The 23,732-nt window shown below is 41.1% G+C and overlaps 1 protein-coding gene across 8 annotated transcripts in view; it reads right to left on the reverse strand.

Moving 5' to 3' along the window:
- Positions 1-708: 708 nt before the first annotated feature.
- Positions 709-23,732, reverse strand: part of NPNT (nephronectin) — a 76,256-nt gene continuing 53,232 nt past the window's right edge. For 4 of the 8 annotated variants that reach the window (XM_069593556.1, XM_069593554.1, XM_069593555.1 and 1 more), the window contains 5 exons: positions 12,428-12,514; positions 11,805-11,903; positions 4,831-5,087; positions 3,375-3,465; positions 709-2,001 (listed from right to left, as the gene is read on the reverse strand). In XM_069593556.1, coding sequence (XP_069449657.1) covers positions 1,757-2,001; positions 3,375-3,465; positions 4,831-5,087; positions 11,805-11,903; positions 12,428-12,514 — 779 coding nt within the window. In that variant the 3' untranslated portion in view covers positions 709-1,756. The remainder of the gene's footprint in view (positions 2,002-3,374; positions 3,466-4,830; positions 5,088-11,804; positions 11,904-12,427; positions 12,515-23,732) is intronic. The other 4 variants (XM_069593561.1, XM_069593559.1, XM_069593560.1 and 1 more) reach the window with 1 other exon arrangement.

Here is a 23,732-nt window from a genome sequence, read left to right on the forward strand (position 1 = left end):
GGGGTTCATGTTTGGGAATGCATGTAAGAATTAAAGATTTTAAAATTTAAAAAATAAAAAACTAAAAATTAAAAAAATAAAAAAAAAAAAAAAAAAAAAAAAAAAAAAAAAAAAAAAAAAAAAAAAAAAAAACTAGATAGCTCAAGTTAAGGAATTTTGCACTTTTTTTTTTTTTTTGTATGGGATGATGCAAAAGTATGGGCTCAGTGAAATCATTCCTTTGATATGCAACTCAGCTCCCTGGGGCTTCGATCCCTGGGTTGGGAAGATCCCCTGGAGAAGGGAAAGGCTACCCACTCCAGTATTCTGGCCTGGAGAGTTCCATGAACTGTATGGTCCATGGGATAGCAAAGAGTTGGACACGACTGAGCAACTTTCACTTCCCTTCACTTCCCTGGGGCTAGTATCCTCCTGAGTTTCCTCAGGGCTCACCAAAGGGAGTGGCTGCAGGCAAATGGCTGCTAGATGGTAGGTATTCTTTCCCTTCTCAGCTGTTTCTCAGGGCTCACCAGCTCAGGTTGGAGGGCTGCAATTGCTGATGACTCTGACATCCTCTGTTTACTGATAATGGCAATATTTTATTTATCATCTTTGTTCCCAATATTCCTGGTATTAAAGTGGTTCTACTATAGAAGGCTTCTGTGAAAACTCAAGTTACCTTGATAATTCTTCCAGTTAAAAAAAAAAAAAACTCAGAGAGACGATTGGTATTATTAACAGTGTTTTTATTTACAAAGAATTATTTTTATTTGGCTGTTTGGAAAACCACTAACATTTTTCACTTTTAGAAAACATTAAATAATAAACAAGATGTTATACAGTACTTTGGATAACTTCTTCGATCAGTGTAGTGCAATGTATTATTGGCACCTAAAAGTGAAATTTTCTAGTTTCCCCTTTCATCTCCAGTTGTGCAGTTACATGACCAAAAAGGAAATGAATCATTAAAAATGGATCTAAAGCTGTATTTCCTGGCCCCTAACTCAAAGGCTTACTGATTTATATTCCCCCTCCAGCCCTGCCTCCACCAATTTAAATGATGAAAGATTCTACAGTCCTATTGTTCCAAAAACAATACCATTTTGTGGGGCTTGGAGATTCCAACTGATAAGAGAAACTTCTGCTAGTAGGTGAAGGAAAGGTCCTGGCAGTGGTGTTGGGCATGGCACTCTTTTTCAGTAGCCAGGTGAAGTTGTCACACACATTGCAGGGAGATTGCACCAGATAAAACTCTCTCAGCTATGTTCTCAGCTATAGTCTCTTTAAAAATTTGAGATATCATCCATTTAGCAAGTGAAAGGGCTGTAACTTTACTAAGAAAAAAAAATACACACCACAACATTAGGATGTCACTGAGATACTACAATATCTGCCCATCATACTCTTTTGGAATAAATAGATTTTACATTTTTTCCTTTTTTGTTTGTTTTTGTAATACTTCTAGGCTTGCCATAAAGAGAGAGACCTTTTCACGAGCTCAGCGCTGTGGCTTTCCCCTCTTTGATTCCTCTCTATTCGGAGGCCAAGAGGGAAATACCTCAGTTAGACCTTAGCCTAGTTCCATGTTCCTTAGGCCTGGAAATTTTCATTACATAGTAATACAATCAAGATATCGTTGGAAAGATTCTGTAATCTGTTACTCTACCTTGAGGTAAGAACACTTTTAACCATCTTAAATTAATAGAAAAGAATGTTATCAAATTGTTTTTTAAGTCTCAAAAAAGTTCACACTTTTTTAAAAACAAAAGATTCTAATTTAACAATTGTCCCTGCCAGGAAACGCTCCCTCACACTCCAGTCTAAGCCTGTTTCCTCTTGTTCTATTCTTAGTGCATGTGGAGAACAGCTGGTCACCATCCTCTCTGTACCAACCCTTTATATACTTGAAAACCAGCAATGGTTTGCCCCTCAGTCTTCTCTTCTCCATGCTGAATAATCCCAGTTCCTTTAACTTTTCATCATAGATCTTTTTTTCCAACCCTTTAATCATCTTTGTGATTCCTGGCAAAAACAGCAGAAAATATTTTGATTACTTAATCAGAAACGAAAGCCTCAGGAATAAGTTGCCTTTTAAAAGTTCGGTATGTATATTTTTAAACCTAAAAGTAAACTTTGCAGGGAGGAAGTGTCGTTGAGGGCTCATTGATCTTAGAATTCCAATCTTGTCCTGTTGCCCTAGTGTGTGTATGAAACCCATTCCAGCACACCCAATGCCTCAAAGCATGAGATTTGCCTCCTATCCTTTCCTGACACAACAGCACATGGGTCATGCTCTAGATCGGCCTAAATTTATACTGGTTTAAAAATTAGCATGAAAATCTATTCAGTGGAGCTTCCCCCATGCTTCTGAACACCCCGCTTCCACAAACAGAACCTTTTCTTCAAAACAACCCGAACTTTCATAAAGCTTCTTACAGATTACCAGAAAGAGCCATGTTGTTACGGTAAAAGCTGTTGGTTTTCAAGTGTAACCTGAAACAGTGAGGGTTTTATATGTTAACCTCAGTTTCCTGTCTATTACTGAATGGTCTACTGTCCTTTGTAGTGATCAAATTCAATGCCATTAAATTCACCTCCTCTGACCACAACCTGACACCTCTTCCAATTTTCTCTTGCTGCCAATATAAGGTCATGGAACTGGATGTCATTCCACCGTGTGAGATCACAAGCTGCCTTTCCCTTGCAACTAGAGTCTGTAACTATTAGGAACACGTAACTACTTATTACCAATAACACATTTACACAAAACACAATACTACTAACAAGGGATTATGTGCCCACTTTACATAACTGTCTTTAGAGGAAAAATACAGTTAACAAGAATAAATGCATCTTGATATGTTATACACCCTTCTTTTACAAAGACAATGGCAGAGAGTTCAGGTCAGACAAGAACTATCAATACCAAGTGGAGAGGAGAAGCCAAATTTCACAAGCACACTGTACAACACATCTTAGGGGAAGTCAATACTACTCGTGGTACAACACTGAACAGATAACAGAATGGCCATTTGCACAGATTTCTTTTGAAACCTTGTCCCATAATTTGCTACAAGAAACACCTTGCAACCAGGATGAAGGATGGTATAGGTCACACACGCCGAAGGCCTTCTTAAGAGACACAGCATGAAAGGTTAACACCCAAAAATGACTTTGGACACGTCTACAGATGCCCCCCTGTATTTCAAGGAGGGTGTCACTGTTCGTTGGGATTGCACAACAAAAGCAGGCCAGCAAGATGTGGGTCACCAACCAGACTTTCCTGACCCACTCTTTTCTTAGGCCCGATAAGAGGGAGGAGAGGACAGGAGGTGAAGGTTGGAAAAAGAGGAGGGAGCAACACGGGGTTCATTGCTAGTTCTGGAGTTGCTCACGTTCTTCAGAGCAGTGGCCTTTTTTCAAGCTCACATCATCCAATCCAATCTCCCCAGTGTGACCATGCCTTTTTTCACCTTTGAAGATGACCTAGAGAGAGAACGCACACACGGGTCAAGCCTCCTCTGCTCCTTTCCAACGTCTGCTCATTCACCAAAATAAAGGCAACCTTTCCCCGCAAACTAAATAGTGAACTTAACAGAAGGAAAGACTAGAACAGAGTTGCCAGTGTCACCGATGCTTGCCTTTTGGTAGGAATTTAAGTCATCAGTAGACTGTTCACCAGATCACCTTACCCAGAATCGGTTCCTCTTTGAAAAGTCATTCTAAACAATAGTTCCATTTAGGAATGATTATGAAGTGGAGACTTTGTCAAAGACTACCAAGGTCTACCAGAAGAAAAGTGGGATGGAATATAAAGGTGTAGAAATTAGGAGCCAAATTTCTGAAAGATCACAATCATGCAGCCTATCTTAGATGTTTTCTAAGTTTTGTTGCTTACAATGGAGTAGAACCAAACACCCTAATGCAATCACAGCCTTGTTCACTTATGTAAAGACCAAAGTCTTTCCTGCATTTTATCTTCTGTAGGGCACCCTTGCTCCTTTTAAAACAGAAACCTATGTTAGGGTGTCAAACAACTTACTGTTTTTTTATCTCCAAACACTGTAAATATTAAGAGAAATTTTCAGAAAAATAGTAAAGCAAAATCCAATTCTCTGATAAAAGCTGTCTTCATGGACTCCAGCCTTTCTTTTTAAAGCAGTTTCTAGAAACTAACCTTTTAGGTATAGATGCAGAATCTCCTAATAAGTATCGCCATAAAGACGACACGTTTCCCAAATACATTCACTATTTCAGTGGGGTGTTATAGATCTTTTATTGCCAACTATAACTTGATTACTTCAGATAAAATTTTATATATTCAATCGAAGCTTTCCCCACATCCTGTCATGAACAGAATACTTTCCAAACATATTCTGGTTCCCACCCAAGGCTGCTTAACTATGATCTCTGAGCCAAAGAGGGGGAGAAAAGACTTTAAAGAAACATTTAAAAAATAACCCGCTTTAGGGTAGCTCATGGTGGTCATAGTTTGAAGCATAAGAAGTTTGAGTAAAAGGAAAAGCAGGTTAAGCCCACCACACCCCCCACCTTTTGAAGTTTTTAACTTTTAACTTTTGCAACTCCTAAATTTTTTTTTTTTTTCATTAAAAGTAGGGGCTGTTCACCAGGGTCAGAGGAGAGGTGGTGATCAGAGGTGGCCGTGAAGAACATGTATGAAGGAGCATGGGGTTAAAGAAAGAAGCAAGAGGCAGGGTCACCACGCCCGGAAAATGCAACAGCCCCGTGCCTGAATTCAGGAAGAGAGGAGGCGGCTTCCGCTGCAGACCCCCGAGTTCTCCTCTGAAAGGAAAACCTCCCCGGTTCTGCGTCCCTGGCGGGTCTACTTACGCTCTTGATGTCGGCCCCTCGCAGGGTGATGTGCGTTTGCCTCCAGCCATGGCCACCATTTCTTCCCCACAGGGCTGCTCCGTGGGCCCCGTGTTTTCTCACAAACACCTGGAGCGTGCCGGAGTGCAGCCCCGTCACCTTGTGCCTGAATGACAGGCACAGGTCCCCTGCATGCAGGAGGTGGCCGAGAGGGAGCAGCAGGCGGGCGGCCCTTCCCAGCGGGCCTTTGGCTGCTGAGACTGTCAGATACTGTCCACCTGCAGGGGAAGAGCAGGGCCGTGTGTGCGCATGCGCTCAGGTGTCTGCTGGCACCCGGGCGGAGACTGGCGCTTCACTTCTGTCCTGGTAGGCCTCAGGCTGTGCCAGTCATTTGTAAAGGACTGCAGACTTTTGAAGGAGGAAGACAGGACTTATCTCTATGACTGTCTTAAATTCTGTGGTTTTCTATTAACAGAGAACACTTTGCTCATGAGGGGTACAGATTATGCCAAGAACAGGCAATAGTTAGTAATCCTAACATTATAAATATTTCCAGTTAAATATGATCAGACATACACAGGCAAACACACACACACTCACCACCTCTTGATCCGCGTGCATGTACTGCCTGGCTGGTGTGGTGGTTGACTTAAGTTGCCAGTGAGAATTTTCTAGGTGGATTTTCTACTTCCCAGCAGTAGAGCTGATGGTGATTTAAAGGGACGCTAGATCTGATTATTCTCACTTCTCCCCACTTAAAAAAAGAGAGTCTCTCAAGGGAGAAGGATCGTTTACAAATGAGTTCACTGTGCTTCTCATACCTGACCTCAAGAAGATGCAGAGGTGTTCTGGAAACCTGCCACTCTTCCCAGAGCATCAGTGTTACTTGGAGGTAAATAGTTTAAAACATGTTTATATGAAAACAAATCCATAACAATGCAATTAGTATATACAATTTCTATTATGTATACATGAATACAAAATGTTAATAAAATCTTTCCCTTTGGAAAGGCCACTTTGATGATCTTGGATCTTCAGGGCTACAGCTTTTGCTTCCCCCTATTGTTAGAGGAACTGCATTTAAGGGGGAAAGATCTGAGCAGCAGTGATGTGGGAGGGGGTGCTGCTTCTCCGGATAGGGAAAGCTGCAAGTCATATTTTAAAGCTCAGCCCATGTACAAATGACATTCGCCTCAGGCTGTTTTATTGCAACCAACTGAAAAACACACTGATGTCTCGACAGTGACTTATCCATAGAAATAATGTGGTTGCAATGCTGAACATGTGTATCTGTTTTGGTAGAAACCCCACTTATATTTCATTGGAGATGATTTCTTAACACAGACTGCACAAGACATGACAAGGTTTGGGATGCTATTCTGCAGGTGACGTCGCCTCTACCAAGTCCCCTCCAGGCCTTTAAAGACCCAAAGAGGTAATCTGTGCGTACCTGTGATGCTCTGTGCCAGTGCTCCACGGGGAGCATTTCATTCAGCCTGCTAACAAGCCCTTGAGGTGAACACCTCTTAGCTTCTGCATCTGCAAACAAGCCTGAGGTTTTGAGAGGTGATGTCACCCAAGGTGTCATCCAGCCACTGTGTAGCTGAGTAACAGTTTGAGTTCAAAACTGCCTGAATACCTGTTCAGCACAAGAATCCCCTGTTGCCATACTTCCCTCCTCCAGGAGACTGTGAACTCTTTGTTGTAACCAACTTCTCCCCTAAACCCCGTTACATTCCTAATACATGGTAGGCGTTTAATGCCATTTCTTGAATTAATGATGTTCCAAGAATACAGCAAAAAACAACAGAGAAATAAGTCCCTGAGTCATGTACTTGACTCATCAAAAACAAACAATTTTTTTGTACTCCTTCCACCTCTCTCTTCCCCAAATGAATCCAAACAATATTTTGAGCCAAAATATTTAGATGGATTTAGAATGTCTCCCTGTTAGTCAGCTTTTTGAATCATCACAGGTATTTTGGTTAAGACAAAGATATAAGGTTATTACAGTTAATCTGTAATATTTAAGAAAACAAGGATTATCTTAAGTCCCTGTGGAATGGATACTCTCACCATACCAGACACTGCCTGCAAACAAGACAACCTAACAAAAACCAAGGAATCCTATGAAGAGTCAAATAATCCTTTTATATAGATACTTAAAATTCTATAAATGAGGTTACAATTGCTCTCCCCCATAGGGCTACTCTGTGGCCACTAGGAATTTTTTGTTTTGTTTTTTAACCACAAAGAATTTTTTCCCTTTTTAATGAATGGAGCTATTACAAATTTAGAATGGTAGTGAAGGGAAAAGTGATTGAGCATTCCAAACAAACTACCCTACTAAATATTTTCACTTCTGATTCCAAAATACTGGTTTAAATATAAAATTACATTTATTTTTATGGATTCAGTTGAAAGCATCACAGAATCTAAAGTTGGTTTTGGTCAACAATAGATGCCAGATTTACAGGTGATAAAATTTTAATTTCAAACAGATAGGAAATGATATCTATACAAGATTACTTACTACAGCATTGTCTGAACTATCCAAAGGCTGGAAACAACTGAAACATCCCTCAGTGGATGGCTGCTTAAATACGTTTAAGGAGTAATGGAGTAACTGCCATTAACAAGAGTGAGGGTGCCCTATATGTGCTGGTACAGAACAATCTTCAGCAGCAACAGCTAATACTATTTTAATGCTAACTCTCAGCCAGGGACTGCCTTAAATGCTTTACATATGTTTAGCAGACACTACTGAAGTAACTTAACTTGCTCAAGATCAAAGCTAGTAAGTGGTGGTGCCAGGTTACAGCTCAGGCTTCCTGGCTTCAAAGTCCACACTTATGTTAACTCTTAAGATAACACCGTTAAGTGGAAGAAGCAAGGTACCGAAGAGGGGGCTGTTGTGTGGAAAAATCTCTCTCTGGACAGGTAACCAAGAAACTGGCTGCATCTGGGGGCCAGGGTTAGGAGGGAGCTTTTCTTTTCCTGTTTTCATGTATTTCAAAATAATGTTTCTTAATGCTACAGTAGACATACTTGTACATACATGCTAGCATATAATTTTATATTTAAATGAATTCCCTGTAACTCTCAGTAGCAAGCTGAGTCAGTTGCCCCTAACTCTTGATCCCCAGAGATGAGGGTTCCAGGAAAAGGGTCCCAAGTTTAGTCTTGACACTATAGAAGGACATGTATTCAGGGTCACAGCGACAAGTCTATAGCACAACATCACATCTGTAAGGAGCACACACTCCCTAGAGGATGGATTAATTTCACTAAGTCACAATTAAGTTCAAGACTGAATGTGATAACAAAATCTAATGAGCACGAGGAAGGCAGCTAATAAAGGCACTTATTTTGCAGCTATTTCTCAAAGTTTTAAGTTTGTTTAATTAAGGTTTGTCTTAGAGATATTAGTATCTAAGAATATTTGCAAATCTGGGTCTTGCATAAGAAATACACAACATAAAAATTAGTCATAACTGCAAAAATCCAAACATATGTTCCCTTACAAATGGTATAATCTAGATAGAAAGAAGCAAACAGTTTGGTAAGTAGAATAATCACACAAAAGTGATTGATTAAATTGCTTATAGTCTTTTTCTGGCCTTAGCACGTGATATACGCACAACCTCACCTGGACTTCCTAGAAGAAAATTAGGCTCAGAAAGTAAGCTTCAATAGTATTTATCATCTGAGTGTGTTAGAATCTGTATATGGTTAGAATTTCCCAATATGTGCTAAAAAAAAAAAAAAACCCACCTGCAATTATGCCCTGACATATCAGCTGTATCACCTTTGGTCTTCTAACCACCTCTACTAACTATCATCTTTGGTCTTCCCACCCATTTTCCAAGATAGAACTCTGCTCTCTGATCTCCGCGGATGACCTGGGATGTTCCATTCTGGTTCAGAGGCTCCCAGGGCTCGAATCCAACCCTTGTCCAATTCTCAAAACAACACCTCATCGTGTGTCGCCCAGTCCAAAGTCTCCACTGACAGCCCCCAGATCTCTCTTTAGACAGCCCTGACTATGGGAAAGTTCTGATAGTGAGCAAAAGTCAGCCCCCCGTAAGTTTTTACCTACTGATCCAAGTTCTTATCCCCTTGCGGTCCCAGAACAAGTGAGATAGATGTTGCTGGTCATGTTTTTGAAAAGCTGCCCTGTTCCATTATTTCTACTCCAGACTAAACATTCTGGGTTCCTCACCGGTTTTTCTATAAGCTTTGAGATATCTTTCCAGCAAGGTCATACTCTTCTGAGTCACCGACAATTACCTCTTTTCTCTGACTGGTAAGAACCAAAGTGTATTTTCCATTCTAGAAAAAAATACCTATTTATATGGAAATGACCCAACTTTCTGGCAGCAGTGACACATGGTTCACTCACATTAATTTTATCCATTAAAACTCTAAGTCTTTCACACTTACTGCTAAGTCACATCCTTGCACTCCCACAGCTGTGTGGGTGGTTCAAGAACTACACTATGTATTCATCCCCAGGATGTGCCGCCTCTTAAGTGTGGCCCACTGGTCTAATCTTTGGAGGCTGTTTGTGTCGGCACGCACAGTTGCTTTCTCCCGTGGCTTTAAGTTATCCACAGATTGGTCAGTATGCCTTCAACATCCAGTTCACCCAAGTTGTTGGCAGAAACCTGGAGCAACCCCAGAAAAGCATCTTTGAGGGGCCAGAGCCAATGAGCAGGAGCTATCTAATTACCCAGGCAGCCACCATTCCTTTCCGCTTGTTCTGTATTATCACAGCCAAAGGACCATTTCAGACCTTTTTCTGCCTACCATTCTAACTGCCAATCCTCTTTTCATTTTCCTCTTGGAGGGCAAGTGGATTTTGGGCGGGGGGGAGCGGGGTGGGGGTTGTCACAGCAAATTTAAACATTTACATATATGATGAATAATAAAAACTATTGAAAAGTACTAAATTGGTTCTAAAAGACAATATTTAAATTCTAAAAAGTCAAATATTTCACACGGGTTTTTACAGACAAGTGCAATGAATTCTGAGTTGAGTGTGAATTACTCTCCCCAGTGTACCTTACTTAGAACACTTATTCATTATGATCATGAGCACTGTACACCATTTTATCACATCAGGTTGCTAAAGATCCTTCCTTCTGTAGCACACTACTCCGGGTCAGTGGTCACTCAAATCTCCGGGCCTGATATGTGTAATCAGATCATGCACACAATCACAGGACAGAGAGGCCAGGCTGGATGGGGCAAACCTCAGTAACGCTGCAGGGGTTGTGGGCTGAACTGTTGAGGTGGCTGCATGGGCAGGACAGAGAGGCCTGGATGGGAAGTCTGTTCTGTAGCTCTGTAGCCTTAGGAAACTGATGTAACCTCTGGGTCTTTGTGAAATAAAAACATTACTTCCACAGGGTTAGATAAGAGGATTAAATAAAACTGAGATGATGAGTCAGGACTATTGTACATATCAAATAAATGTTGATTTCTCCCTTATTCACAGTTATCTATGATATTAATAATAACGTCATCTGTCTCACAGCTAACCTAAAGTGAGAATGAGAGAGACTGTACTGGTATGTGTGTGTGTGAGATTAAAAATAATTTTATAGTTAAATCTAAAAACCCCTTTGAATTTATTGGGTACTTATTTTTAAAGTGAAAGTGTTAGTCATTCAGTTGTGTCTGACTCTTTGTGACCGCATGGATTGTAGCCTGCCAGGCTCCTCTGTCCATGGAATTCCCCAGGCAGGAATCCTGAAGTGGGTTGCCATCCCCTCTCCAGGCAATCTTCCCAACCCAGGGACTGAATCCGGGTCTCCCACACTGCAGGCAGATTCTTTACCATCTGAACCACCAGGGAATTTTTTAAAAGCTTACCTCAAATTTCATTTTTTAAATATCTCTAACATTTCAGTCTTAGGGGATCTAATGAATATACTTTTGCCCCAAACCTTTAATAACTTGCTACTCAAAATGTACATGAGGGAGGAACCTGAAAAGTATCCCCAGGAAGTATGAGAAATGCATGAAAACCTACATTTTAACAAGGTCTCCGGCTGATCTGTGTGCGTACTGACCATTAAGAAGAGCTGGTTTTAATAGAGCATATCCTCAAGCTAACCTTTACATGTTCTGTGCTCTATCTCTATAGCTGGGATAGTATTGAAGAACTAGGCTTTTAAAGCAAGTAACTTTTTTTTTTTCATGATTTGCATCTTTCATTCCCAAGTCTAGAATCAGGAGTGTAAAAAGGAAAAAAAAGAGAAACCAAACTTCTCACCCTTCCATTAAGTTTGACTCACCCATAAAAGATTAACTACTAAAGAGGGAGGGGGGGTGGGGGGGGAACCAACAACAATACGTAGCTTTGTTTCCTGAAGCAAGATGACAAAACATGTTGTAATTTCTGAAACTTTAGATTCGTAGGACGTGTGTAATTTAAAAGTCTTGATTTTCCAAGGGCCTATATTTACATCTACCTTTCCAGTAACATTCTCTTGTGGAAAAAGTGTTGGTAACTTATAACTAATTCCTCCAGCATCCAAATTAGACTGAAAATTAGATTGTGAGAGAGTCACAACTTCACAGAGATTTCCACTGTTTCCTTCTACTATTTCTTAAAGAAAGACATAATCAAGAAAACCACCAAGGACTAGATGATGGCTGCTGTCCCATGATATTATTTTTATGCTTGGGAAGGGAGCACTACATATAACTTTATATTTCAGGGTGAGTCTACATGTTTTATATTGACACCAAGCTGTTTTGAGAGAAATTAGCTGGCCTTTTAATAAATTACTTGTCTACTTATAATTCTAATTGCTAGCTAACAAATTCAGTTCACCTAAAAAAAAAATGGAAGATGAATGCTGGACACTCTCTCTTTTCTATTGAATAAACACAGAGCTGTGTTACAGTATCCTTGATTAGCGGATCTGGGGTCCTCAGATAGGATCCAGCTGAAATGTGTACTAGGGTTAGACGAATGGTTTTACCTGCTGGATCCCTCACTGGTTCCCAGTGCACGTCACTGTCTTTTTCCCGGATCCATCCACAAAGCCCATGGTCAAAATTACAACTGTGTATCAGAACACCTGCAAGGAAATTACCAGAAAGATGAGTAGACCACAAACCCAAGGCCTAACAACAAAAAAAGTCTTGTGAACTAGGAGTATCTGTCCAAGTGTTCTCTCTGGTCCACATTTAAATATCCCACCAGAAGGTCTGTCCATGAGATCAAAAGGAAATCACATGAATCCTTTCTCAGCACAATTGCTGCCAAATTATGACCCTGTTGCATCATCCCTTATAAAATATGACTTCCTCCCAACGTAATGCTGCTTCAATATTTTTTGATAGAAGATAATGATGATTCACTGTTTTTGTTCAACTGATCTAACTAGAGGGGAAACCAAGTGGTAAAAAAAGTACCATTCTCTCAGATGTAACCAAACAATCTACAATTTAAAAGCTGCTTTACTTAAAGCTGATTCATGTTGTTGTAAAGCAAAAACTAACACAACATTGTAAAGCAATTACCCTCCAATTAAAAATGTTATTTTAATGAAATAGAGGGAAATAGTATCATTATAACAGTACTAAGAATATAGGGATCTACCTGGATCATCCTTTGCTTCATCATCTGCACTGACTCCTCTTTCAATTTCAAATATTTCAAACAAGTCATTTGAAGGCTGCCGTGGAACTGCAAGAGATGCATTTTGTTCAGTTTCAATGAGACATTGACAAAGAGGCATTATCTTTAACAATGGGGGAAAGACGTAGGTATTACACTCATCTGGAAACTCCAAAATATTTCATCACAGTTCACATAAGGATTCATGAAGTTTGTTCTGGAGAGATCTTATAACATTTTTCTGGGTATAATTTTAATAAATGGGTTTCAAAAGCTTCTAAAATTCAACAAAAATACATTTAAAAGTATCTGGAAAATACATTTTAAAACAGCTACCAATTTCTAGCAAAATATCTCTATGAAATTCTAAAATTTGTCTATGAAAGATACATTATGGAGTCTAAGGCTGTTTTAATGGCAGGGGGGGGCGGGGATGCCTGTAATTGCAGCGAATGGTGTAACTTTCTAACCAAAGCATGAACTCGTCTCCAGTGAACTCCGCATCTGCAATGGGCTTCAGGGCTTAAGCAGGTTCCCTGACTCCTTTTAGATCAAATCCAAACCCCTTAGCACAGTGTTCACAATCCACCCCCTAAAACACACAGTACTGCCCGAATACGCTGTCCTGTTCACCTCTCTGACCCCCTGCCCAGCCTGGGATGCTCTTCTTCCTGCTAATTAACCAGTCTAACCTCCCCTCTCTGTTACAAAAAAAAATATTTTTTTAGTTGCTCAGGCGTGTCTGACTCTTTGCGATCCCATGGACTATAGCCTGCCTGACTCCTCTGTCCATGCGATTCTCCACGCAAGGTCTCTGTTCAAAGCTCAGCAGAAATACCACTGGCCGGGTGAAAACTTTAACGTTCTGAGTGAATTCAGCTCTTCCCCCCTGTACTCTGACGGCTCCTATTTACATGCTGCTATTCCACTCTTTCCTAAAGAACGGCAGTCATTTACACACATGTGCGTCTCTCCCTCTGCTGGCTTCTGAAGTCCTGGAAGGCATCAATTGTGTCTTATTCATGCGGCATTTCCAGGGCTGAACCTAGTCACAGGCATTCAGTAAGTGTTTATTGAGCAAATGCGAAGATCTTGTCAGAAGCCCATGTACACTTTAAAAATGAATTCATATCCATTTATTTACTTTTATTTATTTTATTTATTTACTTAATGTACATCTAACTGCCATACATATGCCGAGCCCTGGGCGAGGTCCCAAGGAGACAGACTGCACAAGAGCAAGAAGGACCTGGCCCCCTTGGAGCCTGCATTCTAATGGGAGAGGCAAATTTTAAACATAGAATTTAGAACACTACAACTCCAAATTTTCATGAAAACTATCATGGAAAAGCACCAGATGATGTCAGGGAGAGTAGCTGGGTTGGGAGTGGGGAGTATGAGAGAATGTTGGTGGTAGTAGAGGGGATTCTTGGCCCAGGACCAGGGAATCCTCCCTTTTCTTTGCCAGAACTTAAATTAATTAGCTCTATTTTTATAAGGCAGGGAGTAAAGACATAGAACACCACGGAACAGACATCAGTCAAAAGGGTTCTTTTTCAATAATGTTCCAATGATTTTTAGCAATAATTTTTAAAATTAGGTAACAAACCAGTAATATTTGCCCTGATTTTTTTTAGTTTACTGCTTTTGAAGTTTTTCTTTTCTATTTTTTTTTTTTTTTTGCAAAAGTCTAAACACTGAAGCCCCATCCTCATCCACCACCCCCCCCCCCCGCCCCCACTCACATATACCCATCTAAAATACAGCCTCAGATGGATGGGAGAAGAAAGGCTAGTTAAAGCACAAGATCTTGGGACAAACTGATCACAAGTGCCCTTGGGGAGGCCACTTTCATACCCAAATGACTGACAGCAAAGTTGTCCAGGTCCAGCTTTCCTTTCCTCATCTGGGGTTCTGAGAGGCAGTCCGCCTCTTATGACTAGAAATACTACAGGGTTGTAGGCACATGTTTCATTTCTCATGACATAGAGAAAGTGTTTTTTTTAAAAACCAAATCCATAGAACAATTACTTTTTTGTTCCCTTCTCTTCTTATAGCTTATACAAATCATCTCTGCACTGGACTAGCTCAGATCTGATACTACCATATTTTAAGGGCGTTATGAAGGTTTACCAGCCCCCATTTCTCTATATGAAGGGCGTCAAATGGTAAGGAGAGTCTTGGTGCAGAGGGGAAGGACAGGACAAAGGCTTCCTGGCACAAGGGCCTGTTTTATCAAGGAGGTCCTCTCTGAGCAAGCACTGTTCTGTCTGAGAGGGAAAGAAGATGGAACCTCCCAAGCTAAAAGCCAAGTGCTGGAGGCAGGGAAGAGCGAGCGTTTCAGGCACTGAGTACAAAGAAGGTGCTTGGGAATATGAGAGAAAGGTATCCACAGTGTCTGGAAGATGCTCAGAAATGAAGAAAGTGGGAGGGATACAGGTTTAAAAGTAAGGGATGAGACCACACATCTGGATAAAAGCCACTCAGAGAATTAGTCATCTAACAACTTGTGAAGTGCCAGATGGTTCATTAGTATTTTAGGCACTTGGTTTCCAAGAACCATTTAATTTAGCAGTGGATGGTCATGCCCACCTTCATTGCAGTTCACCGGGAAGTATGCCAAGGAATTTAGACCTAAAATGCTCAGCAGCTATTAGTTCTTACAATTTTGTGTGCTCCAGTCTGTGGCTCTGCTAAATTAGTCAATGAATCCTCCTTCCTTACACACCAGTATGAACTGGTAAGGGTGTCCCACTGAAGTGTCAAGAGAAGGTTCACTACCCACCCCCTGGTATATTTTACAGTTTATATAAAAATTTAAATGAAATGATTTCCACTATGTACAAGAAAAACAAGTGAACAAAGAAAAAAACACACTAGAAAAAACAGTGATGAGATATACACTCCCGTGCTTCACACTTACACGGTCAATTAATATATGACCAAGGAACCAAGAATCTACAGTGTGGAAAGAACAGTTTCCTCAATAAAAATTGTTAGGAAAACTGGATGGCCACATGCATAAAAAAAAAAAAAGTGAAACTGGATCATTATCACACACACAAAATGACAGAATGGGCTAAAGACTCCCAGGGAACAGGGGGCTAACCAGAAGACAGATGCATGAACATCTCTGAGAGGAGCTGCTTACACCACGCCCTGCAGGATGAGTTACTGTGAGCTGGTGCCCTAGAGACTGATCAGGTATGAACGTGAACATCATGCCAGGGGCAGAGCTCACGAGGGTGTTGGGGGGTGGTGGTGGAGAGGGGAAGTAGGGAGGGCTCCAAAGAAAGCTAGAGGTGCAGGCAGATTCTGCAGGGCGTTTTACAGCACTGTGAAGACTGTGGACTTCATTCTGGTTGAAACTGAAGTCTCGAAGATTGTAACAGGAGCGCCAAGGTCAGGGACAGCATTCTGGCTGGAGCGTAGAGGATGAAAGGGGGGAGTGGCTGTCAAAGGGCAGGCAGGACCACAGTTAACATCAGCCAAAGACTGTTTTCATATACTCTGTAGATGATTTCCTAAAACCTTTTCTTCCATTAGTCAATCTTTCATCCACCAAAACCTACTTCTTATAATCTTATGAACTAAAATAAAGAGAAGGAACAGGTACTGAAGCGAGCGGACAGCTGGATAAAATGTGGTTGGATGGGGCTCAGGGGCCCAGGATGCTCCTGATGGCTGGGGGACACAGGAGCCCGGAAGCCTGGGAGAAGAACTGGCCACACAGATAAGCAAAAAAACTTCTTAAAAGGAACTCTGCCCAGGGATGTTCTATTAAGTGTATTTTCCTCAGGGATAATAGTATGAATATATAACCTGTTTTCATAAATGAGGTTTCCCCAAGAGTCAACTGAGTATTTTTACCAAAAAAAACATTAAAAGTAAGCACAGTGACATATATACTCTACTGTGTATAAGTGTTAGTTGCCTAGTCGTGTCTGACTCTTTGTGACCCCATGGACTGCGGCCCATCCGGCTCCTCTGTCCTCGGAATTCTCCGGGCAAGAATGCTGGAGTGGGTTGCCACTTCCTCCTCCAGGGGATCTTCCCAACCCAGGGACTGAAGCTGGGTCTCCCACGTTGCAGACAGATGCTTTACCGACTGAGCCACCAGGAAGACCCTAAAGCCTATGCATAAAATAGATAACTAATGAGAACCCCCTACACAGCACAGGGAACTCTGCTCAATTTCCCATGGTTACCTAAGTGGGAAGGAAACCCAGGAAAGAGATTCATGTACACAGATAGCTGATTCACTTTGCTGTACAGCAGAAATGAACGCAGCACTGTAAAGCAAGTAAACTCCAATTGAAAAAAAGGTAAGCCCAGTGAAGGAAATGTAAATATTATCCCACACACCTACTACCAGACTTCTTTCAAAGAGTAACTACTATAACAGAATGTAAGCACAATTTATTAAAGGTAGGCTTACAAACTCTGTTTCTGTCCCAGGGTGGCCCCCATGACATTACCCAGGCCAGTTCTGCCATGTGTTGTAGGACTAGAAGATTAAAGATAACACTGCCCTAAATTCTTTCTATACTTAGCGGTTTAGTTCATCTGGAGAAAACAGCACATACGTAACTTCCCTAATATTCTGAAGGCTCTTTCTTGTGGCAAAAGTGGGGATGAATGACAAGGGTTTTAAGGGGCTCTCTCGCCTCTCTCTGCTCCCCTCCTCCTTCCTCCTCTCCCCCGCCCTTTTCATCCTTCTCCAGATGAACAACACACACAGTACAGCTTTAAATTGCCAGAGGGAAGCAAATAAAAAGATTAGAAAAGAGATTCTGAAATTTCCTTAACTACCTTAGAGAAAATTCTCAGTCATCTACTGATCACTAACAAAACGCAAAGGGTTGCTGAGCTCCACAGAAATAAGCCCCAGTGTGCCAAAGCTTTCACTGTGGGAAAAATCCCCAAAGTTCAAAGGACACCTTTGGGCTGAGAGGAAAGAATAGATCTGGGGAAAATTAAATCTCTAGTGAGAGGTAGGAACATAGACACAGCTGACAATAATCAGCCCTATTTTTGTAACTCCCCTATTTCTCTTCTAGTGAGGTTTCAGGATGACTTGAAGCACTTGCCTAGAGCCGCACCAGAAGAGAATGTCTAAGAGATGGCTTGCCTCTAAGTACAACCATAAGGGTGATGACTCACCTTTTCTAGATCACAGATCACTGGACAAGGAATGCGGAGGCAAAGAACAAGGAAGAGAGGAGCGGCGGGAGGCAAAGACAGCATCTCAGACTCCTTGCCTTGCATCCCCACTCTGTTATCTCTGAAGATCCCAGGTTTTATCACCAGAAACGTTTTGTTCCTTTGCTTCCTTATAAGCCAAAGGGAGTCAGAAAGTGAGACCTGAGTCTGAGCTCTAAAACAGAACACAGGTGGTGCCATAGCCGACTCTTTGACTATTTGCCTAGATGAGCATACACCAAACCCTGGGTGACACAGAAGCCCACCACTGTGAGGGGCAGGCCTCGATGCCCTCAGGACTAAGAAATCACTTTAAAGGAAAAGGGAACGCTTTTATTTCTGATATTTAGAAGACCCATCATAGAAGTTTCCCATCTACATAGATTCATCTCTGAAAAGGCTGTCATCACTATTTGCTCACTAAAGAAGTAGAGACGATACCGTCTCTGTTTTAACATTACCACTGTTCAATTAGGTACCATAAATACCTAAAAAAATAAAACAGGATATTCCAATTATTTGGTCATAAGTAATGAAACATGATTAAAAAGCATCAGAAAAATATAAACTCAAAACTAGAAGACAAAAGAAGGCTGTGTTTTTATGAGTTAAGTGGGACATGTTTTCATCACCATGTAAATGAATTCAACAATATCAATAGAAGTAGCACAGCTTTGGGGTATTGAGTTCTTATTATATGCCAAACACTATGGTAAAGAGTTTTACAAGCACTCTCTCACCTGATTTTCACAACAGCCCAATGAAGCAGATACTGTTATTATCCCCACTTACAGATAAGGAAACAAAGGCACAGGAAGATTTGGTAACACGCTGCAAGTCACAGAGTGGCTATGAGCATAGCATTTTTCATCACAACTCTAAATGTGCACAGCAACTCAACAAAAAAATCTGGTCTCTGACTTTGCTCATGTTCACTCAAAACTCAATTTATACCTTCCGGAGAGAGCTATTTTTTAAAAACAGCCATCACAGGATCCAATTAAAATATAAATAAAATGCCTTGAAAACTTTCAGATTTCACAGCACTCGAACCTGACCTTCAAGCAGTCCTTCAAAAGATTTGCTGAAATTTCACATTCAGGGAGATGCCAGGCATCTTCCCAGGGTCTCTCTAGGCCTTACGGTCTACTAGAAAGCAAACTAGTTTGAAGACCTTTTCACCCCTCAGCAGAAACAATCTTTTTACTCATCACCACACAGAATCAGAAAAGAGATCATATTTCCATGACTATGGAACAATGTGATCACACCAGCCACAGACTCTGCAAAATCCGTAAAAGGGAGAAAAAACTTGTGGACGGACAGGAGGCAGCCAAGCAGCAATCATTAAAGTGCAAACAACTCTGTCTTACTGGTGGTGCTTGGAATTTCAACACACAGTCATGATCTAGAATATCATAGCAACAACGAGTCTGGTTTTCTGATATGGCCACTCTTAAAAGCCCCTGATACATATTACATTATATTCCATAATCTTTATTCTGCAACACCTTCCTTCTTGATATGGCCCAGATGCTATATGCTATGTTTTAGGCACAAGTGTTAAATTTTAAACAACCCATGTGTGCATAATCCATTGCTCTGCTGCTAAGTCACTTCAGTCATGTCCAACTCTGTGCGACCCCAGAGATGGCAACCCACCAGGCTCCCCCATCCCTGGGATTCTCCAAGCAAGAACACTGGAGTGGGCTGCCATTTCCTTCTCCAATGCATGAAAGTGAAAAGTGAAAGTGAAGTTGCTCAGTCGTGTCCGACTCCTAGCAACCCCATCCATGGGATTTTCCAGGCAAGAGTACTGGAGTGGGGTGCCATTGCCTTCTCCGACTCCACTGCTCAGTCATGTCCAAATCTTTGTGACTCCATGGACTGTAGCCCACCAGGCTCCTCCATCCATGGGATTCCCCAGGCAAGTATACTGGAGTGGGTTGCCACGCCCTCCTCCAGGGGCTCTTCCAGACCCAGGGATAAAACCGGAATCCCCTGCACTGCAGGCAGAACAATCCACAGCTGGCTCTGTCTCCATTCAAGGCATGGTTCTGCTGTACTGAGTTGTCATCGTGTTTTAGGGAGCCCTACTCTTCGGTAAAGAACTTGCCTGCAATGCAGGAGACCCGGGTTTGATTCTTGGGTCAGGAAGATCCCCTGGAGAAGCAAATGGAAACCTCCTCCAGTATTCTTGCCTGGAGAATCCCATGGACAGAGGAGCTTGGTGGGCTACAGTCCACGGGGTTGTAAGAGTTGGACACGACTTAGAGACTAAACCACCAGCACCCCTCTTCAGTGCAGTTGGCAGATCAGCAGTGTTCCTTACTTGTGAGCCTGCGAAATATCCAGAATCTCCGATCCTCATCTAGACCCACTGAATCAAATTTTCATTTTTAACATAGTCTCTGTCTGATTTATACACACACTGAAGACTGAGACACGCCTCCCCAGAAAGTCCAATTTAGTTAATGTGTGGATTAAGACTCTACATCTTAAATAAGTACCCTGAGTTACTCTGGTTCAACTGGGCTTCTGATAACACTCTGAGAAAAATCTCCTTCCTGATCCCAGTGCTATTATATTCCTTGCAGAGCTTTCTAGCTAAAACTGGACAAATCTGACATGCTCAATTATAAACAAATTTTGAAAGGTTAAAAATAGAAGTTAACAAAACTTTGACTGAGTTTTTAAAAACCAGCAAGTTCTAATAAAGTTAACATGATTCACCATCAACATTCCCTGGGGTACTTTTTCAAAACACAAAACTCTCTTGCTAGGAGGGTGGGATTCTACGGAAGACAATGAAGGACAGAGAAGCCTGGCCTGCATGGGGTGGGGTGCAAAGAGTTGCACACGACTTAGCGACTGAACAACAACAACCCCCCTCTCCTAAGGAATGACTGTTGTAATAAATCACTGTGACCAGTGACAGTGGGAAGATTAAAAATCACTGCATGAGGATAACAAAAAGACAGTGAAATCACCCCAAACATCAACAACTGGATAGACCCATGGTTCCTGTTTTGGTCTTTTTTCTTCCAGACTTTTGTATTCATCCAGACATAGGAAGATGTGTATTTTATACCTAATTGGGATCAAATGGTATACCCAGTTCTGTATATTCTCTTTCACTTAACATTTTTATAAGGTAAGTACTTTTCCAAGTCAGTGAACATTTTTTAGAAAAAGAAATCAATGCACAATATTTCACTGTATTGCTAGACTGGAATTGCATTTTCCCCTAATGTCCTTTACTTTGGGTTCTGTATAGTGTTCTTTTTTTCTCTGCTCTGGGATACCTCCTACCTGCTCTGATACCAGATTTTTGTCTTGGGTGTTCACTTGGTCTTCAACCTTTTGGCAATCCCCTGCAGCATACCTCTGGTATCCAGGCAGGCAGCCCACCAGTTAAATTTGCCTTTCTTGCTCTAAGTCTGCCAGGTAATTTTCTGTCCTCCCTACACCCCCTTACTACATCCCCACCAGGCTCTTTGAGTCTAAGATCAACCCACTGGTTTCAGAAACCATGCAAATGAGAGCTCATGGGATAAGGCTATTGGGTTTGTGGTCTCTAGAAGTCTTAGTTCAGCCCAGCCTGGTCTGAAGTGGGCTATAATGAACTCTGAGCACAACAGTCAAATAATCCCATGGTTAAATCCATTTGGGAAATGATGCACCTTATATACCTCTTCAAGAGATTCACAATGACCACTAGCATTTTGAAAAGTCCTATACTTAACAATCCTATTTAAGTTGATTAAACCTGCAGGCTTACTCAGTTGCTCAGTCATGTCCAACTCTTTGTGACCCCATGGACTGTAGCCCACCAGGCTCCTCTGTCCATGGGTTTTCCCAGGCAAGAATACTGGAGTGGGTTGTCATGCCCTCCTCCAAGGGATCTTCCCAACCCAGGGATCAAACCTGAATCTCTCGTGTCTCCTACGTTGGCAGGCAGATTCTTCACCACTGAGTCATCCAGGAAGCCCTGACTAAACATAGGACCTCTCAAATTTATTCAACCTCAGAACTTTTTTAGGTATACACTTGCCTAATATCCCAGAAAACTAATGTTCTATGAAACAGTTTGAAAAGCATCGGTCTGTCCCATTAGTGGAGGAACAAGAATTTAATGCTGTATCAGGTAACTTTGAAAGTGAAAGTGTTAGTCGCTCAGTCCTGTCCGGCTCTTTTCGACCCCATAGACTACAGCTCACCAGGCTCCTCTGTCCATGGGATTCTCCAGGCAAGAATACTGGAGTGGGTTGCCACTTCCTTCTCCAGATCATCTTCCCAACCGAGGGATCAAACTCAGGTCTCCTGCATTGCAAGCAGACTCTTTACCACCTGAGCCACCAGGGAAGTCCATCAGGTAACTTCCGTGTTACTTAAACCATGCTAGGGCTAGTCCTACAAATATATCTGATCATAATTCTGTTCACACAATCTGAAAAACTCAGGGTTCCTCACATTGAAATTATTTAAAAAACATATGTTTAATATTCCATATCATACATAAAAGTTATTATCACATATTATTTCAATGCTCCCCATCAGAGTCATTCCTATAAAATACAACAATTTTTTACATTTCACAGTATTTAAAAGTTCACAAACATTTTTACTTGTATTATGTTTGATCCTTGAAGCACTCTATGAGAATGTTAAATACCACTGCGATTTAACAGATGAAAACATTCAGGTAGAAAACACAGTCATCTGTCCAAAGTCACTGAACTCATATATAATAGAGGTGAGAATCAAAACCATATCTTCTGATTCAAGGTATTCTATCCTCAACAGTAGCTAAAAGCTTTTCATTTTCATATGCCTCAGTCTTATATTCTTTTCCAATGCCTTTTGACTGTTTCTCAAAATCATGCTTAAAAATTTAGAAGTATGTTAGATTTAGTTTTCCAGAGAATGTTTTATTTTAATAGCTACATTAAGCTTCATCAGCCTGAGAGAAAGATCATAAATCTGAAATAAATTAGATTATTTGGGGATAAACTGTAAGAATCAATAGTCTATTGAATAGCTGAGAAATAGTTGAATCCAATATAAAAATCCATTTCACTTCATTCAACAAATATTTCTGAGAGCCTATTCTGTACCAGGCATGGTATGACCCAGCTCGGGGGAAAACAACTGCTGAGAGATACCTGCCCATGAATCTGCACTATAACATACCTGGCAGAGGAACCTTAGCACTATTTCAGTTCAACACCATTTATTCATTGGATATTTTCTTCATTTCTGGCATAATTTCTTGCTGTTGTTGTCGTTCAGTCACTAAGTTTTGTCTGACTCTGTAGCCTCATAGACTGCAGCACATCAGGCCTCCCTGTCCTTATCTCCTGGAGTTTACCCAAGTTCATAATTTCTTAAGCCGTCCTTATTCTCCACTGGTCTGAGAACAGACTTTGGCTCTCCTCATTTCACGAATTTTCAGTTGATGTTTGTTACAGCCACTGTTGGGCAGTCTCCAAATAGCCCCTTACTTTGACTGCATTTTTCTTTACATTGAAAGATATATATATGTTTCATGGAAGAGGTTGTTAAACAGAACTTTTCTTTATAATATGAATTAAAATCTTAGAACCACTCCCTTACTTGGAATATATGCTATAGTCTCCAGACAGTAAATTAAGAGGCTTCCAAAATATCCTCATCCATGCTAATTTAACCAGCAGCTATGACTGAAGATGAACTGAGAGTGGAATTTAACTTTTGGCAGGAGTATCCCAAAGCAGCCACGCTATCTGCCGCATCCAACAGCCTTGGCATGGGATCAAGGTTAATTCTTTCTGAGGGCAAGTCTTTAAGATCACACTCTCTTAGAACGAGTACTCTCAAACATCAATGGAGCCCTGCATCTCCCCAGTTTTATCCTGCTAAATCCTAGGGGTGAACATCAATGTTATTTTTAAATTCATATGTGTGTTGGTATAGAAAGGAATAATGGGAAGAAAGAGACTTTAAAAAAAAATACATTAAAAGGCTCAAAAAGGGGTTGAACAAAGAAAATTTTGTTCCAGTAATAAGGGGACAGCCTCTTCCCCCCTTTCAAAACTTCTTTACC

This window comes from Ovis canadensis, chromosome 6 (assembly GCF_042477335.2).
Source record: "Ovis canadensis isolate MfBH-ARS-UI-01 breed Bighorn chromosome 6, ARS-UI_OviCan_v2, whole genome shotgun sequence".
Taxonomy (NCBI): domain Eukaryota; kingdom Metazoa; phylum Chordata; class Mammalia; order Artiodactyla; family Bovidae; genus Ovis; species Ovis canadensis.